At 33.9% G+C, this 18,037-nt stretch overlaps 3 protein-coding genes across 4 annotated transcripts; 1 reads left to right on the forward strand and 2 right to left on the reverse strand.

Annotated features, from left to right (window-relative positions):
* Nucleotides 1-736: 736 nt before the first annotated feature.
* On the reverse strand, nucleotides 737-1,581 carry LOC133318636 (uncharacterized protein At5g39865-like). Its single transcript, XM_061520660.1, has one exon. The coding sequence runs from the start codon at nucleotides 1,561-1,563 to the stop codon at nucleotides 769-771; it is 795 nt and encodes a 264-aa protein (XP_061376644.1). The 5' UTR covers nucleotides 1,564-1,581; the 3' UTR covers nucleotides 737-768.
* Nucleotides 1,582-9,227: 7,646 nt separating this feature from the next.
* Nucleotides 9,228-9,647, forward strand: LOC133318599 (RING-H2 finger protein ATL8-like). The gene has a single exon (XM_061520611.1). It carries the CDS (start codon nucleotides 9,228-9,230, stop codon nucleotides 9,645-9,647), a length of 420 nt encoding a protein of 139 aa, XP_061376595.1.
* A 2,846-nt stretch (nucleotides 9,648-12,493) lies between these two features.
* Nucleotides 12,494-16,759, reverse strand: LOC133318623 (probable methyltransferase PMT23). 2 transcript variants are annotated; one of them, XM_061520646.1, is made up of 9 exons: nucleotides 16,567-16,759; nucleotides 16,268-16,521; nucleotides 15,819-15,968; nucleotides 14,989-15,259; nucleotides 14,757-14,867; nucleotides 14,277-14,448; nucleotides 13,494-13,748; nucleotides 12,836-13,030; nucleotides 12,494-12,683 (listed from the first exon to the last, which is right to left on the reverse strand). In XM_061520646.1, exons 1-9 carry the CDS (start codon nucleotides 16,757-16,759, stop codon nucleotides 12,494-12,496), a joined length of 1,791 nt encoding a protein of 596 aa, XP_061376630.1. The 2 variants fall into 2 exon arrangements, with proteins under 2 accessions (XP_061376630.1, XP_061376629.1); XM_061520645.1 differs by having other exon boundaries at nucleotides 16,268-16,759.
* Nucleotides 16,760-18,037: the final 1,278 nt, after the last annotated feature.

Below are 18,037 nucleotides of genomic sequence, written 5' to 3' on the forward strand. Positions count from 1 at the left end.
ATCTTGGAATATACCACTCCAAAAGCTAGCTCAAAGGGTGAGAGTGTCTAAGGCCTTATAAACTTCACATTAGTTGCTCATACCACCAATGTGAGACTATATATCTCAACACGCCCCCTCACACCACTGGGCTTGAAGCGTGGATTATGCACAGACCCAATTTTTGATTTACATTTTTGCACTTTTTATTTCAATTCTACTTTAAAGTGAGAAGCGGTTAGGATCGAATTTGTGATTTTGTAATCACTTAACTCAAATAGACTTGCCACTTGAAATTGGCTTCATTCTAATTCTATTGAGATGTTGACTAACATAAATATATGTGAATTCTACTTATTTCTCATTCTTTTTTGTCAATTTTTTTTTTTCAAAAATAAATTACAATCTAACTGAAACGAGGTGGTGTCATTTACAAACGATGGTGAGATGAGAATCAATTCAAAATTTGTGTTACACAGAACTCGGCCAATGCAAGCAGAAACTTCTCCAATGGTAGAGGAAATGAAGAATTGGGCCAGCCCAAAAGAAAGTCCAATTATGATTGTGGCCCAATAATATTGTAATGACCAAAAACAAAACCCTCAATTATGATGATGATAGGATTGATTATTAGAAGGAATATTTGAAATTTTCAAATATTTATTCACATGAAATTCCCTGAATCAAAGCAGCCTATATATAAATCAAAGTTTTTAATTTTATTAACAAATTGCGAAAATCGATATATTTCTTTCATTTCCTTTCTTATTTGTTACTTACGACAGGCAATTATTTGCTGTGTCGCGGGAGCACGAAGAAACATGCAGGACACCTGATCAAACCGTTAACATTACAAGATATACAGCTCCTGAACCCGCTCTTCTCCGTGAAAACCTTATGGCTTCCATCACACTCGTCGCACACAACGAATCTCAGCCCTCCACACGAATCACACGCGTACGGCTCCGATCTCGGTAACCGTTCGATCAACGCCTTCAATTCACCGCTCTCGTGCATCCTCCTAACGTCGTCGGCGCCGCCGATGTAAACGCCGCCCACGAACACGCTCGGAAGCGGCACGTTCCGGCGGCCAAGGATTCCCTGCAGCTCCTCGAGGAACCGGTTGTCGATGCACACGTCGCGCTCGTCGATCGCGACGGCGAACCCTCGGAGGATCGACCGGACGGCCCTGCAGTCGTTGAAGGTGCGGCGAACGACGCGGAGGCTGGTGTAATAGACGACGACGGCGTCTCCGTGGTCGGATTCCGGCGGCAATGCGACGGAGGAGCGGGAGCTGATTGAGCGGAGGAGGGAGGTGGAGACCCGAGGGCGGCGAAAGAGGGAGGGAGATTTAGGTGATCCGGGTTCGGGTACGGGTTCGGGTTGAAGGAGGGTTTGAATGTCTTTGAAAGAAGAGCAGGAGAAACTGCAGGAACGGGATCGAGATGGTGGAGGAGGAGTGGTTCGGATACGCCATGGCCACATTAGTGGTAGTGGTTGTTGTGAAAGAGTACTGTTAGTGTAGTACAGTAAGTACAATGAAGAGAGGGGCACAGAGATAAAAAGGAGTAGTTGGGGATTCATAAATGGATAATGTGTAATTCAGGCTAGGTTCTTTTCATTACTAGTTAGCATATTCAGAAACCTTCCTTGTGAAGCAGAAGCTTATCTTTATTTTATTTTATTTTTTTAAATTTCAAATTTATTTATTTTTTTAAATTGTTAAAGGTGTAGCTCGAAGTTTATTGCAAAGTTTTTTGAATTCAAACTTTATTCTCTGTCACTGTAAATTTTTTGTGCTCTTTGTATTCCAGGGCCTTCATCGTGTGGGCTTACTAGAGGAATCATTTGTGTTATTTCAATGAGGTGCAATGTTTGTTTGCATACAGTGGGCATGCTGAAGAGAAATAGTCTGCATTAGGTAGTGGTTTTATATTTTATTATATATTATTATAGGATTTAATGTTTTTTTCTATAAACACATAATTGAGAAATATTAATCTCGTCATTATATTTACTACGAGACTTCAGTATCTAATATAGTTGTTAATTTAGTAAAAAAATCTTTTTAATATATGGCAAATAAATAGAGGTAATTGACTATGATCAAAATTAAAACAATTTATACTATAGTGGAATCATATTTATCATCATACTAGTTAAATAATTTTAGGTAAAGCATAATTATTAATGAGAATCTGAAAAGTATTTGAAGTCATTTATAGTTAGATCGGAAGAAATGTTTATAATTTTTATATTTATCTTTAACTGTCTTAATATATATAGGGTTCGTTTTTTCTGCAGTTACTGCAGATAAGTTATCTGCAGTAAGCTCAATACGACGTCGTTTTGGGACGAAAATCATGGTGTTTTTGTAATTTTAATTTATTTCAAGGTTATAATAGTCTTTATATTTATAATTTTTTAAGATTTCAATAATAGTCTTTATTTCAGTGTTTTTGTAATTTATATTTATCTTCGGCAGCTTGAGAAACGATAAGCCCTGCTTGAGATAATTTTATCTCCGACTACTAAATCACAACCGTACAAAGATAGATCAATGGTAATAAAGGAAGAGAGAGAAAATGGAAATCGTAACCATTCAAAGCTGAATCAATTAATATAAGAAAATAAATAAATAAAATGACGTAGTTTTGAGGTGGCCGGAGATAAATTTATCTCAAGTTGCCGGAGAAATATTTTTCTCATATATATGTATATAGAGAGAGCAGGATCATTTGACACTGGTCTCAAAATAAAACGTTTGATAATAAATCCTAACCGTTGATTTCTGTTAATCTGACGATTATAATTTATTAGGTCAAATTTATTAATTAATTAGTTATTCTCTAATAAATTATAACCGTCGATTGACGAAAATCAATGTTACGATTTGGTGTCAAACTTCTAAATTTGACACAAGTGTCAAAAAATCCTATCTCTCTCTCTCTATATATATATATATATATATATATATATATAGGGTCAGGATCATTTTGACATCAAATGATAGGATTATATCCTGCCCTATATAAGGATCTTTTGACTCCAGAGTAAGACTTTGTTGATTTATGTCCATCCAACGGTTATAATTTATTGAGTTTTACTAATTAATTAACTATTAATTTCAAATAAGTGACAATCGTTAGATGGACGAAAATCAACGACTGTAATGAGGAGTAATACTTCAAAGTCTTAATCTGAGTCAAAATATCTCTCTTATATTCACATACATACATATATATATATATATATATATATATATATATATATATATATATATATATATATAGGCAGAATCTTTTGACATCGGTATCATATTAAAAAGTTTGACATTAAATTCTAACCGTTGATTTTTGCCAATCTGACAGTTATAATTTATTGGGTCATACTTATTAATTAATTAGTAATTTTCAATAATTATAATCGTCGATTGACATAAATTAACAGTTAAAATTTAGTGTCAAACTTTTAAGTTTGACACTGATATCAAATGATTTGATCCTCTTTCTCTCTCTCTCTCTCTCTCTCTCTCTCTATATATATATATATATATATATATATATATATATATATATACATATATGAGGCATGATCCTTTGACACCGGTGTCAAACTTAAAATTTGACACCTCATCTGATAGCCGTTAGATCAAAAAAGATCAACGACTCTGATTTGTAAGCATGTGACACCATTGATCTTTTTTGATCTAATGACTATCAGATGAGGTGTCAAACTTTAAATTTGACACCGGTGTCAAAGGATCCTACCTCTACATATATATATATATATATTCAATAATTGCAAAAGAGATAGTGAGAGAGGCACATGATGAATCAGAAACTTACACTTAACTTATAGACACACACTTAGGGGTGATAATAAGGCTAGGGGTCTGTCAGGAGCCTTAGGCCCGACCTGTTTCAGCTTGGCCCGACCCGTCTTTTTTAGTTATTGGGCTCAAAATTGTACTCCTATAAAAGTTTTTTTGTTTAAAAGGCCTCAAGCTTCTATTAGTAAGCCCGACCTTGGAGTCTGGGAGGCTGGCCGTTACATTCAATTTATTTTTTTATTTTACTTTTTATATTAATCATTTCAAGTCCTGTTCTCTCTCTTCTCTTCGGTCCAAGCTCTCTTTCTCTGTGTTCATTCCAAGTTTCTTCTCACCCATTTCAAGTCCCTGCTCTCTCTCTTCTTCTCACCCCTGTGAACTAACTATCATCTAGTTGTCTACTTCATCTATATTCCTTCATTGTCGTATGCCATAGCTGAGGACCATCTATTTCTGGTTTACCCATTTTTACATCACACTCTTACCCATCGTCACTTGTAGCTGTTAGTCAGAGCTGGTTGGTTTGAAGCCCCACTTCATTCGACGCTGCTCTTGCTCTATCACTTTCTCAGCGACAGCAACCGGTTGAGTCAGATTTGGTTTTGGGTTTGGATTTCCAAACCCTAACCCTTTCATCACCCAATCTCGATTCTTAGTTTAGGCTAACTTGGGGTTTTATTTTTTTTATTAATAATTTCAACACCATTTGTTGTGGATTCATCCCTGTTCTAACAGTGGGGCATGATTGCATATTGTAGTCGTTTATTAATAAAAAAAATTTGGTGTAGTGTAGGTAGTCCCGCGTTGGGTTTATTAAGTATTGTTTCTGTCATTTCTACATAGTTTTGTCTCTTGTAATTTATAAAATAGACGCCAATCTCCCTGTGTTTTCTTCTGAATTTATGCGCATAAATGGCATACCATTTATTTATTGGTCGATCTTTTTAATGTTTAATTTGAATGGGGATTACGATTATATGGCTTAATTTGGTCCTGCAAAGTTTTTTTTAAAGGGTTTTCGTTTTATCCTTTAACATAATACAACAAACTTTCCTACACTCACAACATTTTGTGGGGTCCATACTTTTTAAAACAAAAAAATAAATAAAAAATTAAGGCACGCAAAACGAATCTCTATAACATTACACAATTATTTTTCCTACAACATAACTCTTATAAAACCCTTTTTATAATTGTCGTTGATTATGCTTTGAGATCAAAGTGGCATGACACACCTTTAGGCGTTTAAGCTGCGTTTTGCATATAATCAACACTGTATTAAAATTTATCTTATAGTTATTCGGTGGTTGAAAAATATATATATTTAAGCTTTAATAGTATGAATCTTCCTTAGTAGAATTCAGTATACCACAGTCATGTTAGAAGGTTAAAGGAATTTAACCATGACAGTTAAAATACCTGATCAAGAAACATAAATCTCTTTGTTGTACTTGAAATTTCTGCTTGTCAAAGCAAACCGGCGCCTACTTTATCTAATCAAATTATTTTACATGAAGAAGCAATAATAGAAAGCTCTGTCTGAATACTGATGGCAAATGACGAGACGGAGAAAAACTATAACCATGACATATTTCTTCAGAAAGTAGTAAAGCAAGACATAATGGATTGAGAATTTAGGATATAGATTGGCGGACGGTGTGCCTTATAACAAAATGGAGAAAAACTATAAGCATGGTGGAGGGTTAGACCCGTTGTTATTCCTATGTTCTAGATGGTTTCTTTTTAGTCCTTTTTCCCCTTCTTCTTCTTCTTTCCTCATTGTTATTCCTATGTTCTAGATGGTTTCTTTTTAGTCCTTTTTCCTCTTCATCTCCCCCTTCTTCTTCTTTCCCCTGCTTTTATCACTTATATATATATATATATATATATATATATATATATATATATTACTATTTTATTTATTTTTATTTTATCTTTTTTTAACCCTTTCGTATCTTTTATTTAGGTTTATCTACCAACAACCCTAGTTAATTTGAGATAAAGATATTGTTGATGTTGAAAAGTTACAGATCCCACTATAACCGAAAGGCAATTCGAGAAATAGTCTGCACATCTGATTGTATAAAGCTGATCTGATGATTTTGAAGATGAGAATATGAAATAATTTATTATTAAAATGAATTATTAGAGTAAATAATAAAATTTATAAATTCAAGTTCAAAATAAAGATAAAATTATAAAATAAATATAAAGACTCCACAAAATTAAATATCTTAAAAACAACTCTTTGCGAGAGTTTTTTATTTTTTAATTTTTTCATCATTATACAAAAATATCCTTTCATAATAAAAGTTTTTATAAAATTATGTTTCATAAAACTTCAGTTTTTTTTTAAAAAACTAATATATAAAATATATCAAAGTATCAAACAGGAACTAATATATATATATATATATATATATATATATATATATATATAAAAGCTTGTTATTTCTCAAGCTGCTTGAGATAATTTTATCTTCGGCTACGAAATCATAACCCTACAAAGATGGATCAATGGTGATAAAGGAATAGAGAGAAAAAAGAAATCATAACCATTCAAAGTGAATCAATTAATATAAGAATATAAATAAACAAAACGACATAGTTTTGGGATGAGCGGAGATAAATATATCTCAAGCAGTTTGAGAAATATTTTTCTCTATATATAAAACACATAAATAAGGGTTTCTTTCTATAATCCTTTCTCTCTTGTCAGAACTAATGGACAAACATATTTAGAAGGGGTTAAACATGCAATACTGCAATATAACAAGCATTATACAGGGAAAAGCTTAATGCCTGTAGTAATTAAAGAAACATAATAGAACATTAAAAAAATGAATAGCAATATTTATATCAAGGAAGGAAATTCAAATCGTGGTGACTTTTAAAGGAGTTCAAACTAATTCACCTTCTCCCTAGCTCTCAACAATCACATGTGTTGGATAATAAAGATATTTATATCGAAACATGAATTCAAAATACCACCCACAAATGTTATTAAAATCGACCCGACCAGACTGGTTGAATTGGTTGAACTGAGAATCTGGCCACTGACTCATCCGATTCAAGTAATTAATGATCATGTAATCTAGTCAAAAACTGGTGCAGTTTGAATTAGTTGCTAACTCGTTATTGATTTTCTAGTTGAATCAACTTTTGAAAATCATAGCAAAATATTCCCCCACAATTTTATTGGAACAGTGACTAAAATGTCACTGTTCATTAAGTTTTTTAACCAAATGCCACGCGAACAATGTTATTTCTCAATATGCCACGTTGGCAAGTTCGCTACAGAGCCCAGTAAACTTGGTAGCTAATCATTTCGTTACACGTGGCACTCTTTCGTAGAAAAAGTTGAGTGTCACGTGTCCAAGTTTCGCTACTACCGGTAGGGAACTTGATAGCCAATAATTTCGTGACACGTGACATACTTTTGCAAGAAAAGCTGTCTGGACGAAGTTCGCTACCAAGGATAGCGAACTTGGTGCGCTAGGTGGCACAATCTTGTTGCCCAATCAGAATTAATGTACCAATCACAAAAACAAAACGAAGGAAAATGACTATTAATTAATGTACCAATCAAAATTAATATACTAATCACCAATCGCGATTAATGTACCAATCACCAATCACAATTAGCATACCAATGAGATTAACTTTTGACTGTATCAATCATAATTAAAGTATCAATCACCAATCACTTCGGAGGGCCATAACTTTTGATTCGGATATCCAAATCAGATATTTTTTATTTTATTTCACATGATTTTTTGAGATCTACTCAATGACACCTCATTTTGCATATTTTATCTCTCACAAATATCGTTTGAATTTGTTACAATAGTATCACAAAAAATTAATGTACCGATCACCAATCACAATTAATGTACCAATCAAAATTAATGTGATTGGTGATTGATATATTAATTGTGATCAAAATTAATTGTGAATTGTGATTGATACATTAATTGTGATTGGTGATTGGTACATTAATTGTTACTAATACATTAATTACAATTAATAGTCATTTTCCTTCGTTTTCTATTTTTTGAGTGTGATTGGTACATTAATTCTGATTGGGCAACGAGATTGTGCCACCTAGCGCACGAAGTTCACTACACCTGGTAGCGAACTTCGTCCGGTCAGCTTTTTCTGCAAAAATTTGCCACGTGGCACGAAATCATTGGCTACTAAGTTCGCTACCAGTCATAGCGAACTTGGACACGTGACAGTCAGCTTTTCCTGCGAAAATATGCCACGTGTAACGAAATCATTGGCTACCAAGTTCGCTGGACACTGTAGCGAACTTGCCCGTGTGGCATATTGAGAAATAACACTGTTTGCACGTGGCATTTGGAGAAAAAACTTAAGAAACCGTGGCATTTTGGTCACTATTCCAATTTTACTTTTGTGATTCAAATTTGACATTTAAGGAAAGAAAATGAAATACTAATCTCTAAGTTGGATCACTTTAATTGTCGTACTATTTATATATTTATTATGTCAAAAATGTTTTTTTCTTCTAAAGGACGGACATTTTGTTTAAAATAATTATTTTTTATTTAATATTTAAATTAAAAAATCTCTCATTTACTCCCACCATAATTATTTTATTGTGTAACTATTTTTTTCACCGTGAAACATTATAGTTTTGACTTAAATGACATTACTCTATATCATTTAAAAAGATAAATACTAATCTCATATATTATAATATTTACATAAATTAATTTAACTCATTGATTTGAACGAGTAATCTATTGAGTCGTACCCCAACCGAATTAATAAGCTTCCCGGATTTAATAATATTGCCATTTGCCACCAATGAATTGCACATGGTCTGTCAAATAGTACCAAGAAAAGCCAGAAATCATGTACATGCATGTGTGGAGCTTATATATATATATATATATATATATATATATATATGAGTTTTCTTTTTATCCTTTAAAATAACACAACAAACTTTCCTACACTCACAATATTTTGTGAGGCTCAAACTTTTTAAAACAAAAAAATAAATAAAAAATTAAGGCACGCAAAGCAAAACGAATCTCTATAACATTACACAATCATTTTTCCTACAACATAACTCTTATAAAACCCTATATATATATATATATAAAAAAAAACATATAAATGCATACTTTTTATAAATGCCTGTCCAATTACAGTATGCATTATAATCCATAATTCAAACAGAAAGTGGTATATAGACAAACACTTTTTAGATCTTATGAAATTTTTCTTATACAACAACTTTGTTCTTTTTGTGTGAGAAAAGAAGACACTCTTCTTTGGCAGCGAACTAAGAGAGGGAGAGAACAAAAAAAAAACCATGATGAGAAGAAAAATTTAAGCTTAAGCTTCCAATTCCAATTCAAGTTCTGTATAATTATCTACCTACACCATGCGTGCGGAGGCGTCTCCGCCGGAGGCCGCTGCGTTTGAATCATATTTATTGGTGATTCTTTCCGCCCTGCTCTGTGCCCTCATATCGGTGGTGGTGATCGTCGCCGTCGTCCGATGCACGTGGCTCCTGCGTGGCACCGGCGCCGGAAGCTCTTATCGGCAAGCTCTGGCGAACAAGGGCTTGAAGAAGAAGGTGCTCCAGTCGCTTCCCAAGTTCGCCTACGTCGACAGCGACCCGAGCAAGTGGGTGGCTACGCCTGAATGCGCGATTTGCCTGGAGGAGTTTACCGCCGGCGACGACATTCGGGTGCTGCCGCATTGCCGGCACGGTTTCCACGTGGGATGCATAGACGCGTGGCTCGAGTCTCACTCGTCGTGCCCTTCCTGCCGGGAGGTTCTGGCGGTGGCAAGGTGCTAGAACCGCGGCCAGCGGCGGTATTGTATTTATATAAATATGCGTGCGTCTATGATAAATAATGAATAATGAATAAATATGCGTGTATTTATATAATGAATAACCATAATGAATTCACGACGAAAAATGCGTGTATGATAAATAATGAAATAAAAATAATCTATATCGCTTAGAGGAAATTCTGTGTTTTGTTTTGATCACGCGGAGCGCGCGCGTGTTCCACTCACAATTCATGTTTTTAAGCATACCAAGTTCAGTCTTTAAATTTAATTCATTTAAATAGATAAAACACACACACGTGTTCACATATACATATATGGAAAAAAGACTTCTCATTTTGCATAAGAAGTCTCATCTTTTATCACTCTCACTTCGATGTGTGTCAATCACTTTTCTATGAGAAATTGCAAGCCCTATATATATATATACATATATACATACATATATATATATATATATGGGTAAAGGATTTCTCTGGTCAATGGAGATAAGTTATTTCTGGCGAGTCCAAAACGACGTCATTTTGGGACGAAAATCAAGGTATTTTTGTAATTATAATATATTACATAGTTATATTAGTATTTATAATTATACTTTTTTAATCTTATAACTCAAAACGACGTCGATTTGAGCTAAGTTATCTCTAGTGACTGGAGAAATACTTTTATATATATATATATATATATATATGACAAAAGTATTTCTACAGCCACTTTAAATAAGCTTATGTACAACTACCGTTTATAACTATGTTCTCCCGGGAGAACATAGTTATAACATTAAAAGTTGCTTTTTTCTCTCTCCTCAATTACTTTTCAGAACCTGTCTGCTGACGTGGAGAGAGAAAAAAAACAATTTTTGCGTTATAACTATGTTCTCCCGGGAGAACATAGTTATAAACGGTAGCTGTAGATAAGCTTATCTAAAGTGGCTGCAGAAATGTTTACCCCTATATATATATATATATATATATATATATATATATATATACACACACACATGAGTTTACTTTTTCTACAGTTAATGTAGATAATTTGTGTACTAAAAAAATATTGATAATTTATCTACATTGAACCTAAAACGATGCCGTTTTGAGACAAGATTCAAGGAATTTTTGTAATTGTAATTTATTTCAGGGTTATAATAGTCTTTTTTATTATAAGTTTTTAATTTTTCAACCCAAAACGACGTCGTTTTGGAAGCGAATATAGATAATTTATCTACATTCATTGTAGAAATGTTAAAGCCTATATATATATATATATATAGGTACGATCCTTTGACACCAGTGTCAAATTTGAAATTTGACACCTCATCTGAGAGCCATTAGATCAAAAAAGATCAATGGTATCAGATGCTTACAAATCAGAGTCATTGATCTTTTTTTATCTAATGGCTCTCAAATGAGGTGTCAAAGGATTCTATCTCATATATATATATATATATATATATATATATATATATATATATATATATATATAATTGTCATGTTACTGTAAACATGTTGTTTTTTTTTTTTTTTTTTTTTTTTTTTTTTTTTATAACAGTAAACAGCGTTTTCCGTCATGTTCCTGCTCTCCCATCGAAAGCAGCGTTTTTTGTTTTCTTTATTTTTTTATTTTTCTCTTGCGTGGGACCCATATCTCACTCTATCAGCAGGAAAAAAAGTAATTGGTCCTGTTACTTGATACAAATAAAACCCATATATATATATATATATATATATATGGGAAAAGTATTTCTACAACCACTTTAGATAAGCTTATCTACTGCTACCCTTTTTAACTAAATATGATCGGTCATACTTAGTTATAAGAATAAAGTTGTTCTTTTTTTTTCTCTCCTCATACACTGTCGGCTGACATGACGGAAAGAGAAAATGCAATTTTAAAGTATGACCGATCATACTTAGTTAAAAAGTGATAGCTGTAGACAAACTTATCTAAAACGGCTGTAGAAATGTTTTTCCCTATATATATATATGTATGATAAAATCATTTCTGCAGCCACTTTACATACAGCAACGACAGGTGTATGATTATGATTTCCCGCAATTACTGCTTTTAAATATATATATGGTAAGTATTTAATTGTTGCACGTACAACAACTGCAGAAATATAAACTCATATATATATATATAGATAGATATATCCCTCCCTTTGTCTATATGTACGCGGACGTGTGTGCCTACGTGTGTATTACTATTGGATCAAACTTTTTGGCCCACAATTTTTGAAAGAAATTTTGAAGAAAAAAAATAAAAGTAACTTTTAATATTATAACTATATAGTCTTTCGAATACATAGTTATAGTGGACAAATCAGATTATTCTTACACCGATATAAGAATAAAAAGTCTTTTGATCATTAATTTACTTGTTTCAAATGCCTCAAAAATATCTAACAAACTAGAGGTGTTAGACATAAATAAGATCAATTAAAAAAATTAAAAAAGTAACTTACATTTACATAAAAATAATCCCGCGCTATATATATATATGTGTGTGTGTTTAAATTATTTTATGTTGACGAAGAGAATTTTTTTATGCAAGTGAGACATGAAAAGCCGTGCCATTTTTTTATTTTTATTTTTTTAAAAATGATGGAACCCACATAACTTGTTTATATATAGCATGCGGTAAGTCATCTCCTACTGTAGGAGATTAATAAATCCCTCTCTATATATATAATCTACAGAATTCAGAAATCTCATTCGTATTGCCTGTCAAAAGAATTTACCTTCTTTGTTTTAATTTTATATCCGTATTAGAATAAAATAAAATGATGAGTAACCATACATTGAAGAATATATAGGATATGATGAGCAACAATATTCATCAATCAAAATTTCATGAACTTGGACGCCAGAAACTCTTCCTAGCAACAAGAAACTGATTTTGATGCAATGTAATAGACCAATGAAGTGAACGCAAGACCGGACCAAGCTTGCTAATAATTTCCATAGAGTCCTGAACCAGGAGATACCCATCTGGCCTCAATATGCGATCTATCTCCACAACTACATCTACCATGTCACATCTGACAAACATTATTGCAAAAATGTGAGAATCATATCTTAACACATACTTATGCTAGATATAGTAGAGCTAGACTCACAGAGTTTCAAATAATAAAATGAGAAAGGACATAAAACATTTAAAAAACATGAATAGGCATTAGTTTAGTCATACCTTTGCTCAAGACTTTTGAAGAGAAAGCTAGAATGAAGAAGATCATATGTGCGAGGGTAGGTATTCAAAGACTCGCACCAATCATGATACGTTCCTATTAACCCTCTGTCATATATAATAGAAAGAGTATCTGGCATATCAATAGGTACTACATTCATCACCCACACTGGTAGATCAATGATTGCGGCAGCAAATCTGAAAAAAAAAATAAAGATTGGAGGATAACCAACCAATTTGTGTTGATGTTATGACAGATAATGTAAATGTCAGAGAAGAGTGACATAATAAAGCTATACATGAGTCTGCAGGAGAGATCAAGCATTTGGATCTACCAATAACGTCAAAATGAAAGCTATATTCTACTAAAAGAATTTAAAGGGGAGAAAAACCACACCCCCCCCCCCCCCCAGTTAAATCTCAATTAGCAAGGGTATGGGTGAGGATAATGCTTATACGCAAACTTACTCTCCATAAAACTCCAACTAGAGAGTAGGGGTAAGGATGATCCTTGTATGCAGTCTTTAAAAAAACTATTTTCAGATTCGAACCCGTAATCTTTTGGTCACAAAGAGAGCAGCATTACCACAGCTCGCAATTAAAAGGGAAGAGACAAAAAGAAAAAAATAAAGAAGGTATTCTCTAACTAAATATACTTTACCCTGCATAACCAGCATTCATGTCCATGATATTTCGAACACTCGACCAGTTTATAGAAAGACCATCCCTATAAACATCTGAAACTATTTCAGACCAACGTTTGCTGTCCTTATAGAACATCTCGGTGGAATCTGATTCAGTAGATAAGCTAGGAGGTATACTGGTAAGTCTCTGGGGCCAAGGCATGGGCCAGCTTTGCAGGTTACCCGCATTATCAACTGGAAGAGGAGTAAGGCAACTGCTGAGTGTGGCATACCTAACAAAAGCGTGCAAAGAAAATTAGCAAAGATAGAAATTAAACTAACAGCAGTAACAATATGTTTAGCATTGCTTGCTATGGTCCATGAACATTTTCTATGGTCTCCTTTTAAACAATATATACTAAAAATTGATGCAAAATGTTTAGTTGATCTCACACTGTATATGAATATCAGAAAGCCAAAACATCAACACAAAGAACTATAAAAAATTTACTCGATTACTTCCAATTCATGTTGACATTACATTACGGTCCAATTGTAAGGTACGGGACTTGGAGTCCTACATCGCAAACATAAAATTTTGGTGTGGGGTTTATATGGACTTTGAGCTCTCCTACCTTACAAGCTAACTTTTTGAGTGAGGTTCTCCTAAGGTTTGTATCAACTGATAACTGCAACTTGTGACATTGGCATTCTAGTGTTTGCCCGGGGCTAGTTTATAAGGTATGTGATGGGACCACAAACTAGAATTTGGTGGAAATATAAATGTCAGAGAAATACAACCAAAAAAGTGTAGCATATACCATGTGCTATTTTTCCTTTCGTTATTTGCACATAAAGGAGGATTGTTCTCTTTGCGTTTCCCGTAGCAGGAAGATGAAGTAGGCTTCTGGTATATAACAAGCCCAATTCCAGATAAATCAAGAGTCTTAGCCACAACAGTCCAGCACATTGCTTTTGTTATAGTCACCATGGCTGCGGAACACAAGGACAACAATGTCTATCTTTAGAAGAATTTGGATGTTTTCTAACATTCTTCAGGAAATCAAAAAACCCCATGTTTGAGATGAATAAAATATATATTTTTCCTTAAACATAAAAAAAAAAAAAAACCACTCCCCGTTAAACCCGACTAGCGAGTGTGGGGTTAGTGGTGTCATGGTCATACCACGCATTAAATAAGATATCTTGTCAATAAAGATAAAAGTTTAAACGTTAGGGAGAGAAGGAGACAAAATGACAAATAAAGGCATATGCATGAAGGTGGGGTGTGAGAGACAAACCATTCCATACTTTCTGATCTCTTTCATCATCACGATAAACAGGTGTTGCAGACCATGCAAAGAAACCACCAGGTCTAAGAATCCTATTGAGCTCAAATAATGGTTTCCCACCTATAGTCATGAACCAGATTTTTGAGCAAACACTTTTTGTCAAAGATTATATAAATGGAACATGTAAGGCAATTATAGAAGGCTGTCCTGATATGGACCTAAGTCAGAAGATAGGAAGTACCATTTGCATCCCAATGCACCCTGCATCGTGCGCAATGGATCAAATCGAATCCGTTGTCAGGAAATATCAACTTTTGAGTTCCAATGACAGAAAGAGTTGCAGGAATTCCTCGCTCCAAAGCAAACTGAATCTGAGCTTCATGTTCATCCTTTGGTGCAAATGACATAGTTATAACATTTTTGTCCAGAAGATAGCCACCAAAGCTAGCAACTCCACAACCAACATCTAGAACAACCCTGATATTCTTTCCCCATTGGATTGCTGGTAGTGTCTGGCCAAAAGACATTCAGAAAACCACTAGACATAGTAAGCATTCAAGAACTACATCAAAATCTAGTTCTAATAGCAGAACATGTGCAAGCTACTAATTAAGTCATGCATAAATAAAAATTAACATTGTTTGGAACTCATAAAACAAAAGGAAACAAATTTTATCAACTTTTATAGCTCCTTCGGAGTATGACCAATCCTAAGCTCAGATCTTCATGCCTTTTAGACAAAATATCAATCTGTAGGCAAAGCAGGATAAATTTGTTCTTATGGTGGCCTAGATTCAAATCTCTTGGTTCTTAGACTAACACCATTATTATGATAAGAGGCTCACTCTCTAAAGGAATTGTTTACAGGTGAATAAAACAGAAGAAAAAGTTCCATCTCGGTCCCTATCCCTCTCTCCTCCCAAATCTCCTCTTTTGGTCCTTTTTCAAGAGTTTATTGCAGTTTCTCTACTTCTATAACTATACAACATGGGGAAAGAAAAATAAAAATTAACGCACATATGACATATGATAGTTTAGGCAAATTATGAGAAACCACATTGTAATATATACCTTCTCTATGAACTTAATGTAATGGTCAACTCCTTCTTTGAATTGAGTACCACCTCCCGGAAAGCGAAGATATTCACCCGACTTCACCACCCAGTTTTGCTCCTTCTTGTATTCAACAAGCTTTGGATGAGGGACATTATCATACCAAATCTATAACCAGAACCAGAAGTACATTTCATGAGGAAAGTTATGACAATGCAAACTGGAAGTGAAAAGTGCCGCCAGAAATTTCTAGCAAAGTTTCTTTCAATAGAAGATCAGCAAACAAAATGCAAAAAAAAAGATATCAGGATAAGAATTTTCTTAGAAGAAAAGGTTATACTATACTATCTTTAACCAATATCAACGCATCAAACGTTTTCTCCACTGACAAAAATCATATGCAACCAACCAACCAACCAACCAACCATTAAAAACTAGAAATTTTCTTACCGAAGTATCAATCTCACCATGTCTCTGCTCTTAGGCCAAGGAACCCTGACTTTATACCCTTTGGGAAGGGGCAGCAAACAGTGGGGACTAGAATCAGGACAATGCCTCTCCCTGTGTTCCATGTGCCTCCTTGATTTCAGAGCCTTAATGGCCTTAAGATTATCCAAACATGGTATATAATCTACAGCCACAGCACCCTTACAAAGCTTCCAATCGATATTCACATTGCCGAAAACCACCTCCTTCTGAGGTAAACCTTGGTCTTTCGGGGCTGTAATCTTGGTCATGTTTCGGGGCAGTTCTTGGTCTTTAGGACTTGTGGAAGAATCTGCGAGTGTAGGAGCTGGTTGCGCTTTGACATCAGGAGGATAGAAGCCAATTGGGTCGATGGTGGAGGTGGAAGTGATGTTGGTGAAGAAGAGGATCGTGACGCAAACGAGTAAGACCAAGAGGGTGAAAATGAAAGGGTACTTTCTTTCTTTGAAGAGGGTTTCAATTGAAATTGCCATTCTTGATACTATAAAGTAAAACAGAAAAGAGACAGTGACAGAGAGATATAGCAGTACTCGTTAAGTTTTTGAAGATCTAACTCTGAAAAATATATTATGATGTAACAAAGACAAGAGAGAGAGAGAGAAGGACTTGGCCTTTACGAGGAAGAAGTTAACATGTAGATCAAAGGTTGTTGTTTTCAATCACCCAATTGATGGGGGTTTGAATGTCTGCAATCTTTTCAACATGGGGTTGTCCTTTGGATCTCAAATGACGTATTTTTAGAGGTATTTGGTATAAGTTATTTTTTGAGATTTTTAGAAATTGAATTTTTTTAAATTTTTAATTTTCGAATATTATCATAAATGGTTTGATATTTGTCATTTTATAAGTTATGTCATTTTATGAGAGAGATAAACATAGAAAAACAGAAATCATGGAAGAGAGAAGGTGAGTGATTTTTTTTTTAATTTAAAATTCAAATTTTCTGTGTCTGTATCTCTCTTAAAATGATATAATTTTCTATCATTTAAAATGACAAATACTTTTTCCTATCATAAATTGAATGTTTTTATCATATTTTTTAAAATGGATGTTTTCATCATATTTTTTAAAAGTGTAAATACCCTTTTTAGTTCCCGGAAATATCCACAAAATCTTTTTCAGTCTCTGGCAATTAAAAAGGACCCAATTGGTCCCTAAAATAACAAAAAAAGGGGGCCATGTTAGTTCTTCTGTGAAGTCCACTGTAACGGCCAAACTAACTGTGCCCAAGTGGCACGTTAGTGTGCTGACGGGGCTTGGATGTGGGACAACATGGAAGAAGAGACGACGTGTTTAGGTACCTTTTAATTTTTTTTTTCCTTTATTTCTTCTTCTTTCTTTCTTCTTAACAGACTCAGTGAAACTTCACCCATTTCCTAATTTCTGATCTCTTTCTGGAACAGCAGCAGTGGAACACTAGCAACACAAGCTTACCTTTCTCTTCCTTTCCTCAAGAGCTTCTTCGTTCAATAGCTTAGCTTAGCATCTTCTATCTTCCTTCTAAAAAAATGGGGATTTAAACAATGCTTGCTCAATGTTTTTTTATGCTAATTCAAACCGAACCGGTTTTAGTGGTTTCATTCGGGAAATCGGCGAACTGAATTAGTTTTATTTTTTTATTTTTCTGAACTGATTTTAGTTCTGAACTAGTTGAGGACCAATTATAAGAGGAAAAAAAAATACTAATAGTTAAAGACTAGTTTCGCTTGGTTCTCTGAACAGGTTTAAACGAAATAGTTCGGTAATAGTTA

The sequence above is a fragment of the Gastrolobium bilobum genome, unplaced genomic scaffold (assembly GCF_033153095.1).
Source record: "Gastrolobium bilobum isolate Gb01-03AN ecotype WA unplaced genomic scaffold, APGP_CSIRO_Gbil_v1 utg4519, whole genome shotgun sequence".
In the NCBI taxonomy this organism is placed as follows: Eukaryota; Viridiplantae; Streptophyta; class Magnoliopsida; order Fabales; family Fabaceae; genus Gastrolobium; species Gastrolobium bilobum.